The sequence below is a fragment of the Chlamydotis macqueenii genome, chromosome 14, assembly GCF_036417535.1.
Source record: "Chlamydotis macqueenii isolate bChlMac1 chromosome 14, bChlMac1.mat, whole genome shotgun sequence".
Classification (NCBI taxonomy): Eukaryota; Metazoa; Chordata; class Aves; order Otidiformes; family Otididae; genus Chlamydotis; species Chlamydotis macqueenii.
The window spans coordinates 16,307,683-16,324,752 of record NC_141569.1 but is presented as its reverse complement, the minus strand read 5'-3'; the positions used below and the strand labels follow the sequence as shown (position 1 = coordinate 16,324,752).

At 41.8% G+C, this 17,070-nt stretch overlaps 1 protein-coding gene across 1 annotated transcript in view; it reads left to right on the top strand.

The window, feature by feature from the left end:
• SPOCK1 (SPARC (osteonectin), cwcv and kazal like domains proteoglycan 1) overlaps positions 1-16,336 on the top strand; it is a 301,504-nt gene extending 285,168 nt beyond the window's left edge. The window contains exons 8-11 of the mRNA XM_086759078.1: positions 5,262-5,483; positions 6,078-6,140; positions 11,292-11,429; positions 12,350-16,336. Coding sequence (XP_086615204.1) covers positions 5,262-5,483; positions 6,078-6,140; positions 11,292-11,429; positions 12,350-12,540 — 614 coding nt within the window. The 3' untranslated portion in view covers positions 12,541-16,336. The remainder of the gene's footprint in view (positions 1-5,261; positions 5,484-6,077; positions 6,141-11,291; positions 11,430-12,349) is intronic.
• The last annotated feature ends 734 nt before the right edge of the window (positions 16,337-17,070 follow it).

The following is a 17,070-nucleotide window of genomic DNA, read 5'->3' as shown; positions in this document are numbered from 1 at the left end:
ACTATGCGGTGAAACAAGCCATGTTCTGTGTAAATGATCTTTTTCATGGGTCCCTTACTTTCAGTAGTATTTCCAACAAACTCAGTATCTTTAAAACCACATGTCCAACTTAAACAGTAATCCAGAAAGGGTATTCTTACATGCACAGGAAGCTGAACAAAGCTGAAAAAGACAGCTAATCATGGCTTCGAGGTGTGAATTCGTGTCAGACCTCATGACAGAAAACGCCAGAGACACAAAATTTTGTCTGAAGTCCTTTGGGCACAGACCCACATGAAATCTCATTTTATCAGGCTGTCAAGAGGATGTTCTTCATGCAGATGACCTGTGAGCTGCTCACGAGGAGCTTATCAAAGGCCAACGACCAAATTCATTCCTAAAGGTGTTGCGTCTTTTTTTTTGCTGAAGCAATTTCAGTGAGAAAAACACTCCTGGTAGTTCTATAGTGTTTGCTCTGATTCACAGAGGAGCCGTTATCTCTTTTTAGTTTAGTTTGATTCCTGGCAGCTTTTATATGAAAGGCTGCCTTGATGATCTTAAACACTTGATCTCAACAATGTTCATTTTTAGACTGTTGACTTAGTTTGGAACATTTTCTTATTTTCTTGTATGTCAGTTAAAAAAAAAAAAAAAAAAAGAAAGAAACTTCGAGTTAAGATGCCTAAGTCGTCTTTGAATGCCACAAAACTTGGGCTTGTTTTTCTTTTTGAGAGTTTGCAACAGTATTCATGAAGTAATCTGCATGTGCCAAATTCTGCAACTCAAATTCTCTCTGGTAGCACTGAAAACACACAAGAATAAGGACAGCAGTATTTGGCTTCCTCCAACTTCAAACATTTGTAAAAATGAAAGACAGCTTAAACAGGGCTCAGAATTCAAAGCAAAGTTCACATACCCAAGCTGAAAAAAAGGCATTTGTGTGAATCCTGGCAAACAGGACACACGCGGCTCTGGAAATACGCTCTGATGTTCTCATTGCCCTTTTTTCTATTGCTCTGCGTGTGTTGCCCTCCTCACCAGGCTGATCACTTCATTAAACTGAACTGGGTTGGTTATGCCTGTAGAGTCTTAAAAGGTATACGCATCCTCAAAGTGATCCATTTTGGGCATGCCCCTGGGGCAGGAAAAGGAACAGATGGTGGGATGCGATGACTACGATGCCTCAGACAGATCAGCTGTCTGGAGAAGGTGTTCCAGCAGAGATTTCTCTATGCTACATTAAATTTTCAAGATGTTACTGAGAGTGTAAATAAGCTTTTTGAGTGTATTAAGTTCACCCCCAGGTGAAGAAAAATGCACACTCTTTTTTTTTTTTTTTTTTTAACTCTCTTGAAGGGAAAGGTATGAGGGCAAGTCACAGTGTTTGAAATCTCAAACCTGCCTTCGGTGAGCTATCTGCCAGATCCCAGCAAAGCATCATGGGCCGGGAACTTTGTCTTCTGCAGGCTTTGTGCAATTGAAAACCCCTCAATAAATAATATAAGCAATTCAGGGACATGCTCTGACATAAGGAAATAATAAAACTAATTAGGTAGTAAGATCAGATTCAAATTGCTCCTGAGCCTGTTGGTAATTCATAACATTCCCATATTGTATCTAGATAGTCTCTTTGGTTGGAGTGGGAGTTGTTTTTCTTTTACTAGAGCTTTCTTTTCCTTTACTATGCAATATAAAGGATTTTTTTCTGGGGAACATTTGTTCTCCTTCTTCCTTTATTTTAAGTGATGGGGGAAATTAGGTTAATTATTCCCCTGTTAATTTAATTGTAGTGTACTTTAATAAAATAAAACTGGCTCATATAAGTCAGCTCTTGAAGGGGGGAAATAATTTTATGTGCCAGAAGGTGTGTTTATTTTTAATTAGGAGTTTCAGTTAAAGACTTTTTAAAATTTAATTCAATTTTAATTCAAAGGAGGTGGAGCGTTTTAGGTATTAATGAGATATGAGACTTTCACATGTAGGTCACTGGTTTGATTTCCTTCCAGATCTGTAGTGAATCAAAGTTGTTAGGATGCAGAACAGCTGTCGGTCTGAATGAGAAACGTGATGGTCTCAATCCAGGTCCTTGTGAGCAGGTGTCCAAATGAGAGCAACCACCACCACAACTGACATGAACTGGCATCTGTGCTGGCAGCTTCTGCCGGGGAGCGCAGAGCAGGAGGGATACAGAGCCTGCACCATGCTCTTGCTTCTCACCATAGGCACTGCAGGGCGGAGCTGATGCTCAGGAAGATGCAGAAAAGTTCTCACTGAGGTTACTGTTATTCCAAGTCTGTTGTTCTAGAAGTCCAGCCTATTAACTTAGCGCTTTATTCATCAAAAAATTACAGTATGTGGTTTATTTCATCATATTTATGAGTAAGTATATCAAAAGACTCCAAAAAGGAGTTAATTCATTCAACATCACTTGGCTTCACCAAGTTGAGGTGGGAGCCCAGTGACCTCCCAGTGAAGGCAGGTGAGCTCTGAGAACCATTTTCCATCAGCTGCCCTGGTTACGCACAAAGTCAGAGCCCGAGTTGCCCGCTCAGGGCACGCTTTGCTTTCATTCCTGTCGCCGAGTGCTGAGAGCATCCAGGATTGCTGGTTTTGGACTGCAGATGCAGCGTTGCAGAAGGTGATTTATGGGCAGTAGCTTTTACCAGCAGACAATATGAAGTGGAAGTTAGATACTGCTGTTCATCTTCAACCACATACTGAGGGGCAATTAAAGAATTAACCTTTTCACTGATAATAACCATCTAGCTAAGTGCTTTCTATTGCATCTACCACTGTAATATTTAAAGACTTTCAGACCACATTGTGTAATAATCCAGCACTGCTTAATAATACAGCCTTTTAATGAACCTAATCTGGAACTCTGGTCACAATAATGAAAGCTGCCTTGTTTATAAGAAATTACAATCAAAAACTCTTCAACTAATGTAATTAACTGTCTTCGTAAGTGACCTTTCATGATTGTGTCTTGCATCCAGCCCTGATGCTATGTCACAGAGCAGCTTCGCATTCATATCAGTCACTATCTTGTGATCCACGCTGACAGCTCAGTACTGAGGGCACGCTGCTGTTGTATCCCTGAACGCCTGTTGTACACACAGATAAAGACTTCCCAGCAGGGAGGAAAACAAGACTCAGAAATAATCCACAGACCCCGTCAGGGGCAAGTTCATGCCGGGATCTCCTCCTCCCTGCGCTGATCCTTGCCAGTTAGGAGGTGACCTTTAGAGACCCACCTCCTGTACTCAACTGGTTGTATCCCAGACCTTGTAGTTATTGACCGTAGCAATAGCGAGTGCCACAACAGGGCATAAAGACCATCACATGTACCCATCTCTGCTCCACCATGCAACTGAATGATCCACCCCTGCCTGTCTGACTCCTTTTAACCTGCAGGCACAGTGTAGAGCCATGCAAGGCAGACCGCATGTCCTGCTCCATAAAGGCAAAGTCGAGGACTCTTAAATCCTTTCACTCCACAAGAGATTGCACAGTGACCAAATCCTTCTTGCCTTCTTCGGGTGAATAAAATAATTGAAGTCAATAGTCCTAATTGCTTCAGCAAAGCAAGCAGGCTTCCTCTCTACAGTTATTCATGTGGTCTTTTTCACCGTGCTCGATCTCGATTAGATAATGTTAGAGGAGATAACAGCACAAAAATGTGATGAAATGTTCAGCGTGATCTCTCTCCTCCCTGCCTGAGCTGCCTCTAGCCCTGAGGAAATGGTGTTACCTTCTTCCTTTCTTAGAGAAACATGTATTATGAATGACACAAACCTTCCCATTAGTTAACCCTTCTGCTTGTTCCTTCCTGTCACTGACAACCTTCAGCGGCGGTTGCATACAAAAAGCGCAGCTTCCAGCATAAAGCACTGCCTCCTTTGGATTAATACTTAAAACAGCAGGTAGGCTGCCGAGCTCGGACGAACTGTCAGCGTGATTCCAGCAACACCTTGGGTTTCACTGTAACGAGGCAGCATCCTGAAATGGGACTTGACACGTACAGCGAATAAGGCTGAGCCTGACCTCTTTCGATGAAAGATGCAGCAAAAGTGAAAAGCCCATCAGGCTTCTCCACGCAGCCCATAGCAGAACGAATAGCGTGCAGGTGGGTTGTCGCGCGCAGCTGGAACAGCGTGAGGTGCCCAGGGTACGTGGGTCAGGTGTAAATCCCCAGCCAATGTGTGATGTTTCTGACTCCTTGTTGAAACCAGTATCCTTATTATTAGCTCTGCATTACAAATACGCTTTCTTGCATGATAGATAACTTGGAAATTAGTCCGTGTTTGTACCAAGCATTGAAAACACAGTGAGAGCATGGATTTATAATGCCCTGTCTTGTTTGTGAAGGAAGGCCATGCCACTGTTTTTGCGGAGACTGCAGAACACTGGAACATGCATCTCATACATTGTGGGTATCTATATACATGGCTTGGTCTTTCTGTGATGCCACTCCTGCTGCAGTCTTTTAAGGATTTGGGCTATTTAAATAAGTGATGATGATGGTTTCCAAAGCACTGGAAGAGCAGAATCCTGTTTTGCCGCACAATCCTGGAGGCCACAAGAACGAATAGCGCTGGTATGGCATACAAGAGCATGTGCAGCTCTCTGGAGCTCCCAGCTGAAGCAGTGCCCTTCTTCAGAGTGGTGTAAGCAAAAGAGACACTTCGTCCCTTTTCTCCCCCTGCCTCCTCCAGACAGCTCACAATCCAGATCAAAGCGTTTTGTTGTCCACTACGGGAAGCAGGGCTTTGCAGAGTGAACAGCTGGGATGAGAGGTGGAATGTGAGAGCACAGTAGGAAATAATCTGATTGGGGAACTAGAAACGGGTCTGGAAAACAGGATTTAAATTGCATTCACACTTAGTGTCGTTTGAAAATACTGTGGATGCAGCCTTTTCTCATCACACTTCAATTTCTTGGGAAAAGGCCAGCCCACTTGGACTGTGGACAGAAAAAAAAAAAAAAGTGAGAATTTTTTTGAGTGGAAGTAACTTTGAATTATAGTAATCAGCTATGAATGTCAGCCCTTCCTACTCCGTAGCTCCTGAACAGTATGAGTAGTGCTCTAGTCTGTAGCTGTGCTTGGGTTTTAAGCTTTACACAATCAGTTTAGTCTTAGAAATTTGTTCTGCTTTGGGCAAGTGAGGGTGATGTTCAGAGTCCAGCCAAAAAAAAAATTTAAAAGGCTTCAGCTTAGCAATGATTCCTGAGTAGTGAGTGTCCTGGGGTCCAGTTGCGGCTATCTGCCCATCTTCTTACAGGATTTGACACCAGCATCCTACCGATCTGTAAGGATTCCTTAGGCTGGATGTTCAACAAACTTGACATGAACTATGACCTGCTGTTGGATCCCTCGGAGATCAGCGCCATTTATCTGGATAAGTATGAGCCGTGCGTCAAGCCTCTCTTCAACTCCTGCGACTCCTTCAAAGATGGAAAGCTTTCGAACAACGAGTGGTGCTACTGCTTCCAGAAGCCGGGTGGTGAGTTGTGCCATTTCCAGTACAAAGAGAAGTCGTTTGGGTTTCCCCGCGTCTCAGGTTTGATTGATCTGCTTGGTAATAGGCAGTCAGCCGCATTAAAAAGCTCTTTTCTCCAGCATGGGTGTGAAAGGGCGTTGTGTAACAATGTTTGATGTCACAGATGAGCTGTGTTAATATGCCATGATCATTAAAACAAACAAAGTAGTAATAAGTGCCGGTGCACACAGTCTAGAAATAAGCCCTATTGCTGACAGAAAGCTCAAGAACTTACTCTTTTATTAATGCAGAGATCAGTCAATTAGCAAATCATAAATTAGAGAGCTGGCATGATGTCAGTTTGGTGAAGAGAGGAAAAACGGTTTGACAATGAAAATGGCCCCCAAACACTATTCTCAACTACACTGTGTTGCAATTTATTTTTTTTTAATTAGTGGAGCTAATGGCATAAATTTGTTTAGCGGTACAGTACTAGCATATGGGCTGCTTTCGCTCCCAGGTGTGCAGTAGTCTACATTTCATGTCGGAAGTGAAGCCAGTCATTACAGAGTCTGTCCCGTACCATCTGGAAACTGATTCTCATGCATTATATTTTAGGTCTTCCTTGCCAGAATGAAATGAACAGAATTCAAAAGCTAAGTAGAGGGAAGAGTCTGTTGGGTAAGTTCGATTACTCGCTATTCATTTACTCAACTAATTAAAGCTTCTGTGATTATTGTAACTTTCTATGCAGTAATGGTTTTTCAATTAAAGACTAATGTTTTGAGTCAGGAATACGCACCACAGAGTGTAGGCCTGACACTATGAAATTAAACAAATAATGAGATAGCAACGTACAGACCAGGTGTCAGCGTGGCAACGAGTTCAGAACTAATTTACAGCTCTTCAAAACCTCAAAGCCTTGTCTGCACAGAGCTTAATACTGCCTTCCTCACCACGTAGGTCAGAATATGTACGGAGACTGCTTGATACTTAACCCTCCCAATTTTGAAGGGTGACTGAAGGTGCCACAGTGCATAGCCAATGGGTTCATGTCTTCTTCCAGTTGTGGTGCATTACATGTATTCCTTGGGGTTCATTTTTGGCTAATCACCCTTAAAAATATTTCAGTATATTCTGTGTATATGAAAACAGGAATTCATATCTGTACCGTAAGACATGATACTGCCTGCCCTTCTCTCTGTTGACTATTGGGAGCCTGAACTGACTCATAACTTACACTGCTCCGATGGATATCTAAAATTAGGTGAAATAAATCCCCATATGGCATTTTCCCATTTAATTGCTAAAAAATCAGGTTGTTGAACTGAGTCAGTTTAACTAACTAATTCCATACGCTAAAATCCCAGTGTGTTATGTAGCCTAGCATTTATGAGGTGGTATCTTGTTAAAACTTCTGTCCTAGCACATTCGTGTACGTAGCTCCAGATCACGTGAGGCATATCAGAACGGATTAAAGTCTCTGTTTACAGAAAGCACAGCTTTCCACCCTTGGAGAGCCCGGCTCACCTCAGACCCAGGCTGTCAGGCCCATCATCGGGAACCCATCCCCGGTTCTTACAGCATCACCAGCTGCGGGACAGAGCATACGTGTCAGCTCTGCTCCAGTGCCTCTCAGATTGCAGTCTGCTTCTCAGATTGCTCTCAGATTTTAGCCTGATGTTTCTAGACACTCATTAGTGGACCCTGCAAACAAGCTTCTGCAAAGCTGATCTTTGCCAAACCCTGCTGTTCCCAGATGCCACTGCCATTTGGACTCGAGGTTCAGGTACCTTATGAACAATCCTAACCTGGATTCTTTGATTTAAAATAAGAATAAGGCCACAGGGACTATGGTTTAGTTCCATCATCCTTTCATAGCAAGTTCACATAAAGATTAAGATGTTTCACAGTTGCAGCTCCTGCTGTTCATAGCTGTGGGAGCAAAGGGAGGATTGATTGCTCCGTTGCATGTGTGCTCCATTCAGTAAATATTTTGCATTTGTGTTGGAATGCATGTTGTGGCAGAGGAAGTCACAGTGTTTTCTGTCTCAGAGGTGTCATGATTTTCAAAGCCACCTAAAAGAATAAGAAGCCCTGTTCCTAATAGATAGCTTTGGCTATCCCATATTTATTTTATGCTTTGCTGTTATTTGCTATATGCAATAAATGTCATCTAGGTTGAAACATAAGTGGTTTGTTCTGGTGTGCGGGGAAAAATGATGGCTATATTGCAGGTAGTACAGCATGCAGGCAGTTGTAGCACATCACTGGGATCTGTTCGCAATAGCAGGAGTAAAATGACAAAGTAAAAGCAGTAAGAATGGTCCCTTACCACAAATAACTTCTAGTCAACTGTATTAAAAAAAATGAAGGATAAAAGTGGCTAAGCTCAACAAATAAATAAGTGTCAAGCATAGGTTGTTCCACAAGCTAGAAAATTATAATATAGAGAGGAACTCTGCTTCACCTACCTTGAAAGTCTGCCTGCATAATGGCACCTGTCTGGGAGGTTTTAATCTGATCTCATAGCTATTAATACAGCAGAAAACATTGTCTTTTCTCTTCACTGACTGAAAAATCATGCAAATGGAAACCAAAACATACACATGACAAAAAAACACTGCTTGTAGGAGCAATAAAGACTGAAAAGAGAGATGAACATTTTCAGGGAAACTAGCCCTTAATTATTCTCTTTCCTTCTCTGTCCCTGACATACAGAGCACAGCATTTACAGTCCAGGCAGGATGCATGAAGAAGATTTCTGTTAACTTCTACCCATTGATAAAAAATGATGACTTTTGATATTTTGTTCTCTATATTTTTTTCAAAACACATGACAGTTGCAGCTAAGTACTTCAAAGCCAATGCCATTAGATACATTGAATTTGGAGGCTTTCAAATACAGTCTAGCATCCCAGGGGACTGAATTAAAAAGTAAACAGCACTATTCATCTTTTTCTACCAGATTTATCTAGAGTACAATTAACTGCAGAGAGTGTACTTTTAGAGCATACAACTGTGCAGCCTGATAATGCTGCTCCCGCATCACTAAGGTAATAAATTTCTGCTCCCATCACTATTTTCTTCTGTATCAGCCCTGTGAATTCAGCTAATATAATAGCTAATACAAGGAGCTGTGTGCCGGCTAGCACTTAATTCTGTCAGGCTCTTACCTGTGTGCTTCGCTATCTTTAGCGTATAATTATTCTCCCATGTCCTCTGAGGAATGGGAGTATTATATAGATAAGGAAATGATAAAAAAAAAAAAGAAGAGATATAGGTCTGGATTCATAACGAGGATATAGACGCAACAGTGCTGTTCAAGTTTGCGTGGAATAATTAAATACGCTGTAGGACAGAGAGAGATGGGAGAAACAGGATTCGCTAGCCTGAGGCAGTTCAGTGGGGAGTGACTAACGTTTTGTAGTGCTTAATAGTAAAGCTGGTCCTCTCCATGCTTGTGGGGCAGCACCGTCCGTGCAAGAACCTCTGGAGAGGAAAATTCCTTTCTCCTTCCAAAGTCTGCAGATGTTCTCTGATGCCAAACCAAATTATGGGGCGAAATATTCCCACTGAATGGGCTGTGCTGGATGGCGTGCTCCAGGATAGCAGAGCTTGTAGCCAGAGCGTATTGCTAATGAACACAGGGGCTGATTTCTGTAGGATTTACAGGAGGAATCATCACGCTGTACAACACTTGCTCTGTCCTCACCAGTTTATCACCTGCACCCGACATATTGGAGGAGACACGCTGTAATCGTCTCTCTGATGGCTGGCGAATACTGTGGCATTAGTATGCATAGCTAAATATCTGCAGCTCCAATGTTACATACAAATTGGCACAAATTTCCTATGCAGAAGGAAAAGTACCTTCTACTCTTTGCTGTGACCTGAAGTGTGAATCCTTTCCACACAGTTATGTTGGCAGTGAGCCTGGGCCGTAATTTATTCTTAAATCTACGGCTTTTACAGTCAGTGTGGAACAGTTTAGTGCTTTACAAGAAACACAGTGAAACTATGCAAAAAGGCCTGTTGCAAAGAAGGGAAAGGTTGCATTGCCCAAGGAAAAGAGAAAGTATGAGCCAGTTTAAAATGCAGAGGCTGTTCTCTCCTCACCTCATAATGCTGCTGAGGTTCCCCTTTGATTCTTCCCTGGAGCCAGATGCTCACCTGATATAACAGGGGAGCTCCAGAGACACTGGGGCAGCTATGCTGGTTTACACCAGCTGAAAATCAGCACCTGAGCACTCTTCCCGAGGCTGTGTATAGTCTGACAAGCACTTGGAGTGCTTAACAGAGAGAGGACATGAGCATGAATATGAAAAAAATCACCTCACTCAGTATTGAAATAAAGGATTGAACAGTGAGCATTAACTTATTTAAAAAACCTGCAAAGGTGAATGCATATACATGATTTTTAGAACCATTTTTTTTGATAATCAGTGAAAATGAGTCTTTGGTAGTCATCATTATGCTTACATTTGTACCTGGACATAATGGTGGTACCTGTAAGCAAACCTACTATAAGATGATGCTTTGAAGTTATTTAAAATACTCTCACTAATGGCTGTGAAGTGGTCTTCAAAACTGATCAGATGTACAAAGATTTCTGCAGATGCTCAAAGGTTTCTGGTCTCATCTTCCAGACTTACATTAGCAGCACTCAAATATTAGATGAGGTCTACAGTGCAATGAGTTTGGAAATTCAAGGATTCACTTTTTATAGATGTGTGTGTGTATGAGATTGACTGACTTCCAGTTTTATGGCTGTTATATAGGAAATTTTATGACATTTGGGCAGCACCTTTTCATTCATTGTGAGAAATGTCATGGAAATAGCCCCTTTGACACATGAACTGTCTGAAGAGATGCTATACACATGGAACTAGTTAAAAAACTTACTGTGTGACCAGTAAATCACTGGTATCTTTGACAAAGGAGAAAAATACTTTTTCTCAAAAATCATTTGAGAGAATAAATTTGGGGGTAAGGGTGGGTTTCTGCCATGTTTCAAATTGAAGCAATTGGCAAAGAAAGGAAAATAACTGTAGTAACCTCCCCTGGGAATAAACCTAACTCATCTCGAAGGACAAGAGGGCTTTTGATATTGAAGTACATTTGCTGTATCTGCTGAAAATGGTGGGAACAATAAAACAGGTTTCTCCCAAGAGCTTCCCTGTCTGCAGAAGCCAGAATGAGCCACGGTCTACAAGGCTGAACTGTATTGGTATTGTGAGACAAACCTTGGCCTTCAAATCCAAAGTTTTATTGACTTCCAGTCCTGTTGTCCCTCTCTGTAAAGCTGCTGCATTACTTCTTTTATACATGGGAGCTCTCAGGAAGTCGGAAGTTGTGCTTGAGATTAGTGTGACTAGCAAGCAGATGGCAGATACCTTCCAGGGATACTTAGTGTGTTGTGGAAAGACACAGATGATAAACACTGAAGGAGTGTAAAATGCAGAATTAATGAAGTTGGGGTAATAATCCAGTTGGGAAGAAAAGTTTAAAACTAGGAGTTAAATCTGAAAGGGGCTCTGTGGGAACATAAATTGTTCAGGGACAGACTGAACCCATCTCTGGTACCGTATGCCATCACCCTGCCTGTGCTGTGTATGCACAAACATTTACAAACTGTGCGGTGACCAGGGTGGCTGAAAACAGTTAATCATATATCATTTCTGTTCCCTTTTAGGCACCAGATAATCACATGCATTTTCTTGCCAACACTGTAAACATCTCAATGTAAATAAGTGACAAGTTTGTAAGACTGCATACCTGCTTGCTCCTACAGAGGCTTTCGTTACTGATTACACCTTCCGTGTTACTCAGGTGCTTTCATCCCACGGTGCAATGAAGAAGGTTATTACAAAGCCACTCAGTGCCACGGCAGCACAGGGCAGTGCTGGTGTGTCGATAAGTACGGGAACGAAATAGCCGGCTCAAGAAAGCAGGGGACGGTTAGTTGTGGTGAGTAATAACGTGCTTTCCTCAAACAGCAAAGGAATTAACACTGTTGTAAGCCCTGCCATTGCTGTAGGATGGAGCCCGATAACAGAAGTGACAACAGGGAAACATGACTACCAGTGTTCAAAGTGCTCCTGTGTTGTCGTGTTCAGACTACAATTGGGGTTCTTATGCATCTATTGGTCCTTTGGACTGGGGGTGCAGCAGACATTAACAGGCAGTAACCACTGATAAGATATTTTTGTTACCAGTCTGAAAAATGTAGTAATTGAAATTAAAATTAAGGCTGTGGGATTGCTATGCATGGTTATTCATGTTCTGTGTACTCTGGAACACCCATTAGGCTGGCCTAAATTTGTACAATTTTATATATTAACAACCAAGCCCAATAAAATTGCTGACAGGACAATATTATGTAAAATCAACAATTAGCTGTTGTACCTAGGCAAGCAAGATTTCAGCCATATTCCTTCAGAGTGCTCCAGTGATGGCTGTGGATGCGGCTTTCTTCGAGAAGGAACGTGAAAAGCAGAGACCTAGGAGGTCTGAGATGCCCAGAATCACATCACAGATGTTAGGCTCAGTAGCTATATTTGCAGGGCGTGGTTTATGCATTCAAGTAAAATCAATTTGTGGAATACTTGGTTTACATAGTTGTGATGGGATGAAAGTATTTACAAACAAGTAATGATTTTGTGGCTGCATGCATGTGAACTGAGTCAGTACTCTTTTTAAAATCCGTTGAGTCTCTAGGAGGAAGGCAATGTGTAGGTTTTTTTATGCAAGTGTTTTTCATGAATAGCTGAACCAATTAATTTTAAAAGTAACACTGCAAATTACATTGGCTTGAATAACAAGGGTAGTGATGAACAAGGGATTTGGTCTCACATGAGGGAATGATCTTTCCTGCTCACCTGTTTCAGAAGAAGAGCAAGAAACCTCAGGGGATTTTGGCAGCGGTGGATCTGTTGTATTGTTGGATGATTTGGAAGAGGAACCTGAAGCAGCAAAAAAAGACAAAGAAGGGAAACTGAAGATTCATGTAAGAGCAGCTAATGAAGATGATGAAGATGAAGATGATGATAAGGATGATGAAATTGGTTATATATGGTAGTGCTCATCATAATGAGGACTCACGTTTTGCACAATACTGCAAGTCACATCATATCTCTGCAATTGTATCTGAGAGTACCTGGCACAAATATTCCCTCTCTACTGAGTTTAATTTTGTATAAGTCTGTTTAATTTGGAAGACAAGTTTTGTTTTTTTTTTTCCCCAGCAAGGACTGTTTGGAATACAGCTTTTGTTTGGTTGATTTGGAGGATTTTTGTTCTGTCCACAGGGGCAACGAGTTTTGTTTCAAAAACATTTCATGTCTTAATCCTCACTTGCACAGGTTATGAAATATGTTCTGTGAAAGAAGAATCACAGAAGGGGCTCAACAAATCAGTACAAAGCTTAGAAGCCCTTCTCATGTTATCAACCATAGAGAATTTGTGTCATAACTAGTTACCTGGATCATACCAGAAACAGTTATTTTTCTTTCATGATGAAGGAAAAGTAGGTGCCTCATTTTCTAGTCCATATTTGCTTCATTTCAGTAAAGTCTAAGTCTCTCTTGATAGCGACTTCTGGCTGCCCAGCCCCAGGGGTTTAATCTAGAAAGAAACCCACTGGTTTGATCTATTATTTTTGCTGTTTTCAGAAACAGTGAGAGATACCTTAACCCCACTCTTGCATTAGGATGCAGATGTATGTTAGCAGTGCCTGTGATTTGCCTGTGAGTTATTCTGCAGAATGAAAAATATGCTTATCACACAGAAAACTAATTAGATCGATTTTTTTTTCCCTTCTGATTTAGTTTTGGATATAGATGTGGAGACAGTATGGAGCCAAAACATGGCTAGTCACATATTCACTCAAAAGCAGGAAAATACCATGCTAGTTGGCAGAAGCCACTTTTCCAGGGACACTGGCCCAAGGGCTGTGGTCCTCAGCCCTCTCCAAAGTCAACACCCACCACAGAGCCTGGCAGAGCTCTGCAGCCCCTCTCCCCCTCTGTGTAGGACCTCTGCTTTCAGACACGATCACAGGAGCAATACAGAAGAGGAACTCCTCTCAGACACCATGTGTTGCAGGGGCTCAGTTGTTTTCTGCTCTTTCATTTCCTATTTATGTAGATCAATGACCTGAGAACAAAGAGCAAGCCTGCATAATAGTTAGCAATGCAGAAGGATGTGTAAAACCATGAGGAATTTGTTTTGTGGTGTTTCACGCCCCCGCATCCTCCCAGAAATCTGCCATCAGAGTAATTTGCAAAAGGCCTGCAATCCTCCCTGCCTCAAATCCCTTTGGTTTTTCCTGTAGCTTTTGAAAATTTAAAATCATTGTCCATGAGCTGCACAGCACACGCGCACATATGCTTTTTCTGCTGGCCTTTCGTAGAAAATGATGCTGACTTGCGAGAGGAGCAGCTACAACCAGCGTTTCTGTTTCCCCAAATAATATGATTTTGTGAGAAGCAACTGAACACCATCAGTAGCTTGCTTATCAGATGTCATGGCTGGTTTCCTTCTGGTGTTTTATTAATTAAAATAATAATGGGTCTGGCTCAGCTGTCCTGTGCAGGACCTGCCTAAGACACAGAGTTGCCATTTCACTCTGACACGACTGAGGTCCACGATCAGCAGAGTTATGCTTGTCCCCCTGACTGGACTCCTCATTCTCCACACACAAGGTTTGTTTGTTTTTTTTTTTTCTGCAGTCCTGTGTCCCTTTGCCAAGGGCTTAGCCTGGAACTATGCATTACTTCAAAGGCCACACAGTAAATCTCTGCCCAGGCCTCACGAGGGCAAAGCCTGTCTAACCAAGCCTGTGCAGGCAGCTCCAGGGTCCAGGCTGCAGCCCTTCTGTCACGTGCAAACATGCGAGATGGGTAAATAAAAGCTGTTAAATAACTCTTTGGAAGTGACCGTGGACATCCTTCAGCTTATCTGAGCAGGCATGCCACCACCATCCAGGTCTCAACACCATTGCTCCTCTCCTAGCTGTAATCTCTTGCATGCAGCGATTCCAAATCAGAGCTGGCAGGTTTTATATCTTAAAACATAAACCATTTTCCCACTGTCTCACACTCGCCAACTTGAACATGCCATGGGTACCAGTCAAACTGCTCTGTACCCAGCAAGCCAGGCAAGAGGGCAGGCGCCTTGGCTGGTTCAGCTGGCCTCTGGTAGCACAGTTCCCTGCACACAGAAACAAAAACATGCATGGATGCACACACATACACCCCCCACATTCCCCCTGCCCCCTTTAAGCCCACTGGCCTGGTTTCAGGAAGATGCCCCAAGCAGGCAATCAGTCAGTCGCCTGCTTCAGTTGCTCAAGTGTTCTAACTCAGGGCCAGCACTGGGGAAAGAAAAGAGAAAAAAAAAAAAGCCATTTTAGTGATTAGTTCAGGAGGGTACAACTACAAGAGAGTTTAACGAGAGCAGTGTCAGCTCACAAGGTGTCACAGCCTCGTCAGGAACAGGGCAGACAGGCTTGGCGTGCTTGGAAGGGCTGCTCAGCCGATGGCTTGCTTTAAGAGCGGGTTTCCAAACCTTACAAAGCTGTTTTGCAGAGCCCTTTTGTGATCCACTGGCATCCTCCAGTGGCTGGCAGCTCTGCAGCCTATATACACGTGTATGTGTGTCTGTATATATACATTTATACGCACCATAGCTGTGTGTCCCCAGTTTGGCAAGGTGCATTAAGAAAATGTTTCATTTCTTTAAAATAAACTAGCAATTCTACCAAGAACCAGTGCTCTTCCAGATCAAGCCCCTTCCATTTTTCATGCTTTGTAAAGGATTTAATTTGCTTCCAGCTCAGTTTAATTCCTTTATTTTTCTTTTTTTCTTTTTTTTTTCTTTTTTTTAAAGCAGGACTTCCCATCTGCATCAAGTCATTGGCCTTCCAAACATTTTCTCATTGTGAAAAATGGAATCAGAGTTGTCCCATTCTCTTAGAGACACAAACCAATCTCATTTTCTTTTCATATTAGAGACTATGAAATACCATTACATGTGGCTTTATGTTTCAAGGTATCCTTTTAACTAACTACCGTGGTTAAATCAAAATCTTACTGCATTCAGATTTCAGCACAGTTGGGTTTTTGGCTCATTACTGGCCTGTGCTGTGAACACAAAGAATCCTTTTCCTTTTCTTTGCCTTTTTTTTAAGCTATTCTGTACTATTATTTTAAACCATTTGAAGTGTTTATTTAATATTTATTCTACAGTTTATATTGAAAATGTAAAGTTTATATTTAAAACAATGTTTGTTAGTGAATGCTTCTCTTTGCCTTTCCAGCCTAGTCTGTTAGTCTCAGTGTACATTTCTGGCATGGGAATATTTTGATATTAGAAGTTTTGTAGCATTTTTTTTTCCCCCTGAAGCAGCAAATGACATAGATCTAAGGTCACCACTTGATACAGACCACCAGATCGCTCAAGCTTGGCTTCCTACATTTGTTGGCTTTTATTGCAGTCCCCTCTGTATGCCATCCAGGTTCCTTTAACACATAGACTGCTTTGTACAGTTACTATACATCAAAAAGCCCTTTCTACAGTAGGTGGGTTTTGGTCTTTTTATACTTTTCTCAATGCTGTTGATGTCCGTTACTGTTAAATGCGTAGATCTGTACGGAGAAATCCAAATATTACGTGTTTCAGTTTGATGTCCCTACTGTAGATGGATGTAGACTATCATAGTAAGTAGACTTGCACAGTAAATTCTGAATGCTTTTTCCATAAGGAGTTAAGTGGAATGTGAGCATTTTGCTATCTTGGGTTAACTGTAAATGCTTAACTGTAGTCTGAAATAGTTGCATTTTTGTCTGTCTCAATAAATTTTAATTTGTCTGTGACTCCTTATTGCCTGTCCTGAATTTTATTAAACTTTGGGGATCAAAAGTACTGCAGTACCTTGAGTCAGCATTTAATCATGCATGGAAACTGATGGTCTTTTATATTTGCCTTATACCTTATACCTCTGTTCAATGTCAGCTGTGATCTGTGACGTTAATGTAAGGTCTCTAGGAAGCTATATTTTAAAAGCAGTAATGAAACCAAACTGAAAGTAATAACTGTACCAAAATCAGAAGTTTTCAAATTAAATTAAAATTGATTTTTAAGTAACTAGTGGGGGGAGCTTTCTATTTTATTTCCTCCCCAGTCTGCACATTGTGATGTTTTTCTGTCTCTTCTGAAGGTTTCCAGGGCAATTCTATAAACACAGGCTGTGTATCTATACACTGTATGTATGTGTGTGTGAATATATACATACATTCTGTTAAGATCACCTGCCCTGAGAAGTGGTGGTCAAGGTCCCACCTGTCATGTCCTGTTAACCTCTTTGATTTGTATTTAGCTTTTCCATGATTCCGTCCTCCATTTTGGATGAGGATCTTGGACAACTTTTCATTAACTCCCTGCCGTAGGATACAGCCTTTGCTTTCCTGGTGCTACTGAAGAGTGCCCGCTGCTGAAATGCTGCTCCAGCAATGGTAAAAGGTCAGTTTGGGCTTAAGGTGAAGTGATCAGCAGGGATGGCTCTTACCTGGAGGACAGTGGGGTCCTTCCTCACCCAGCAATTGTACAT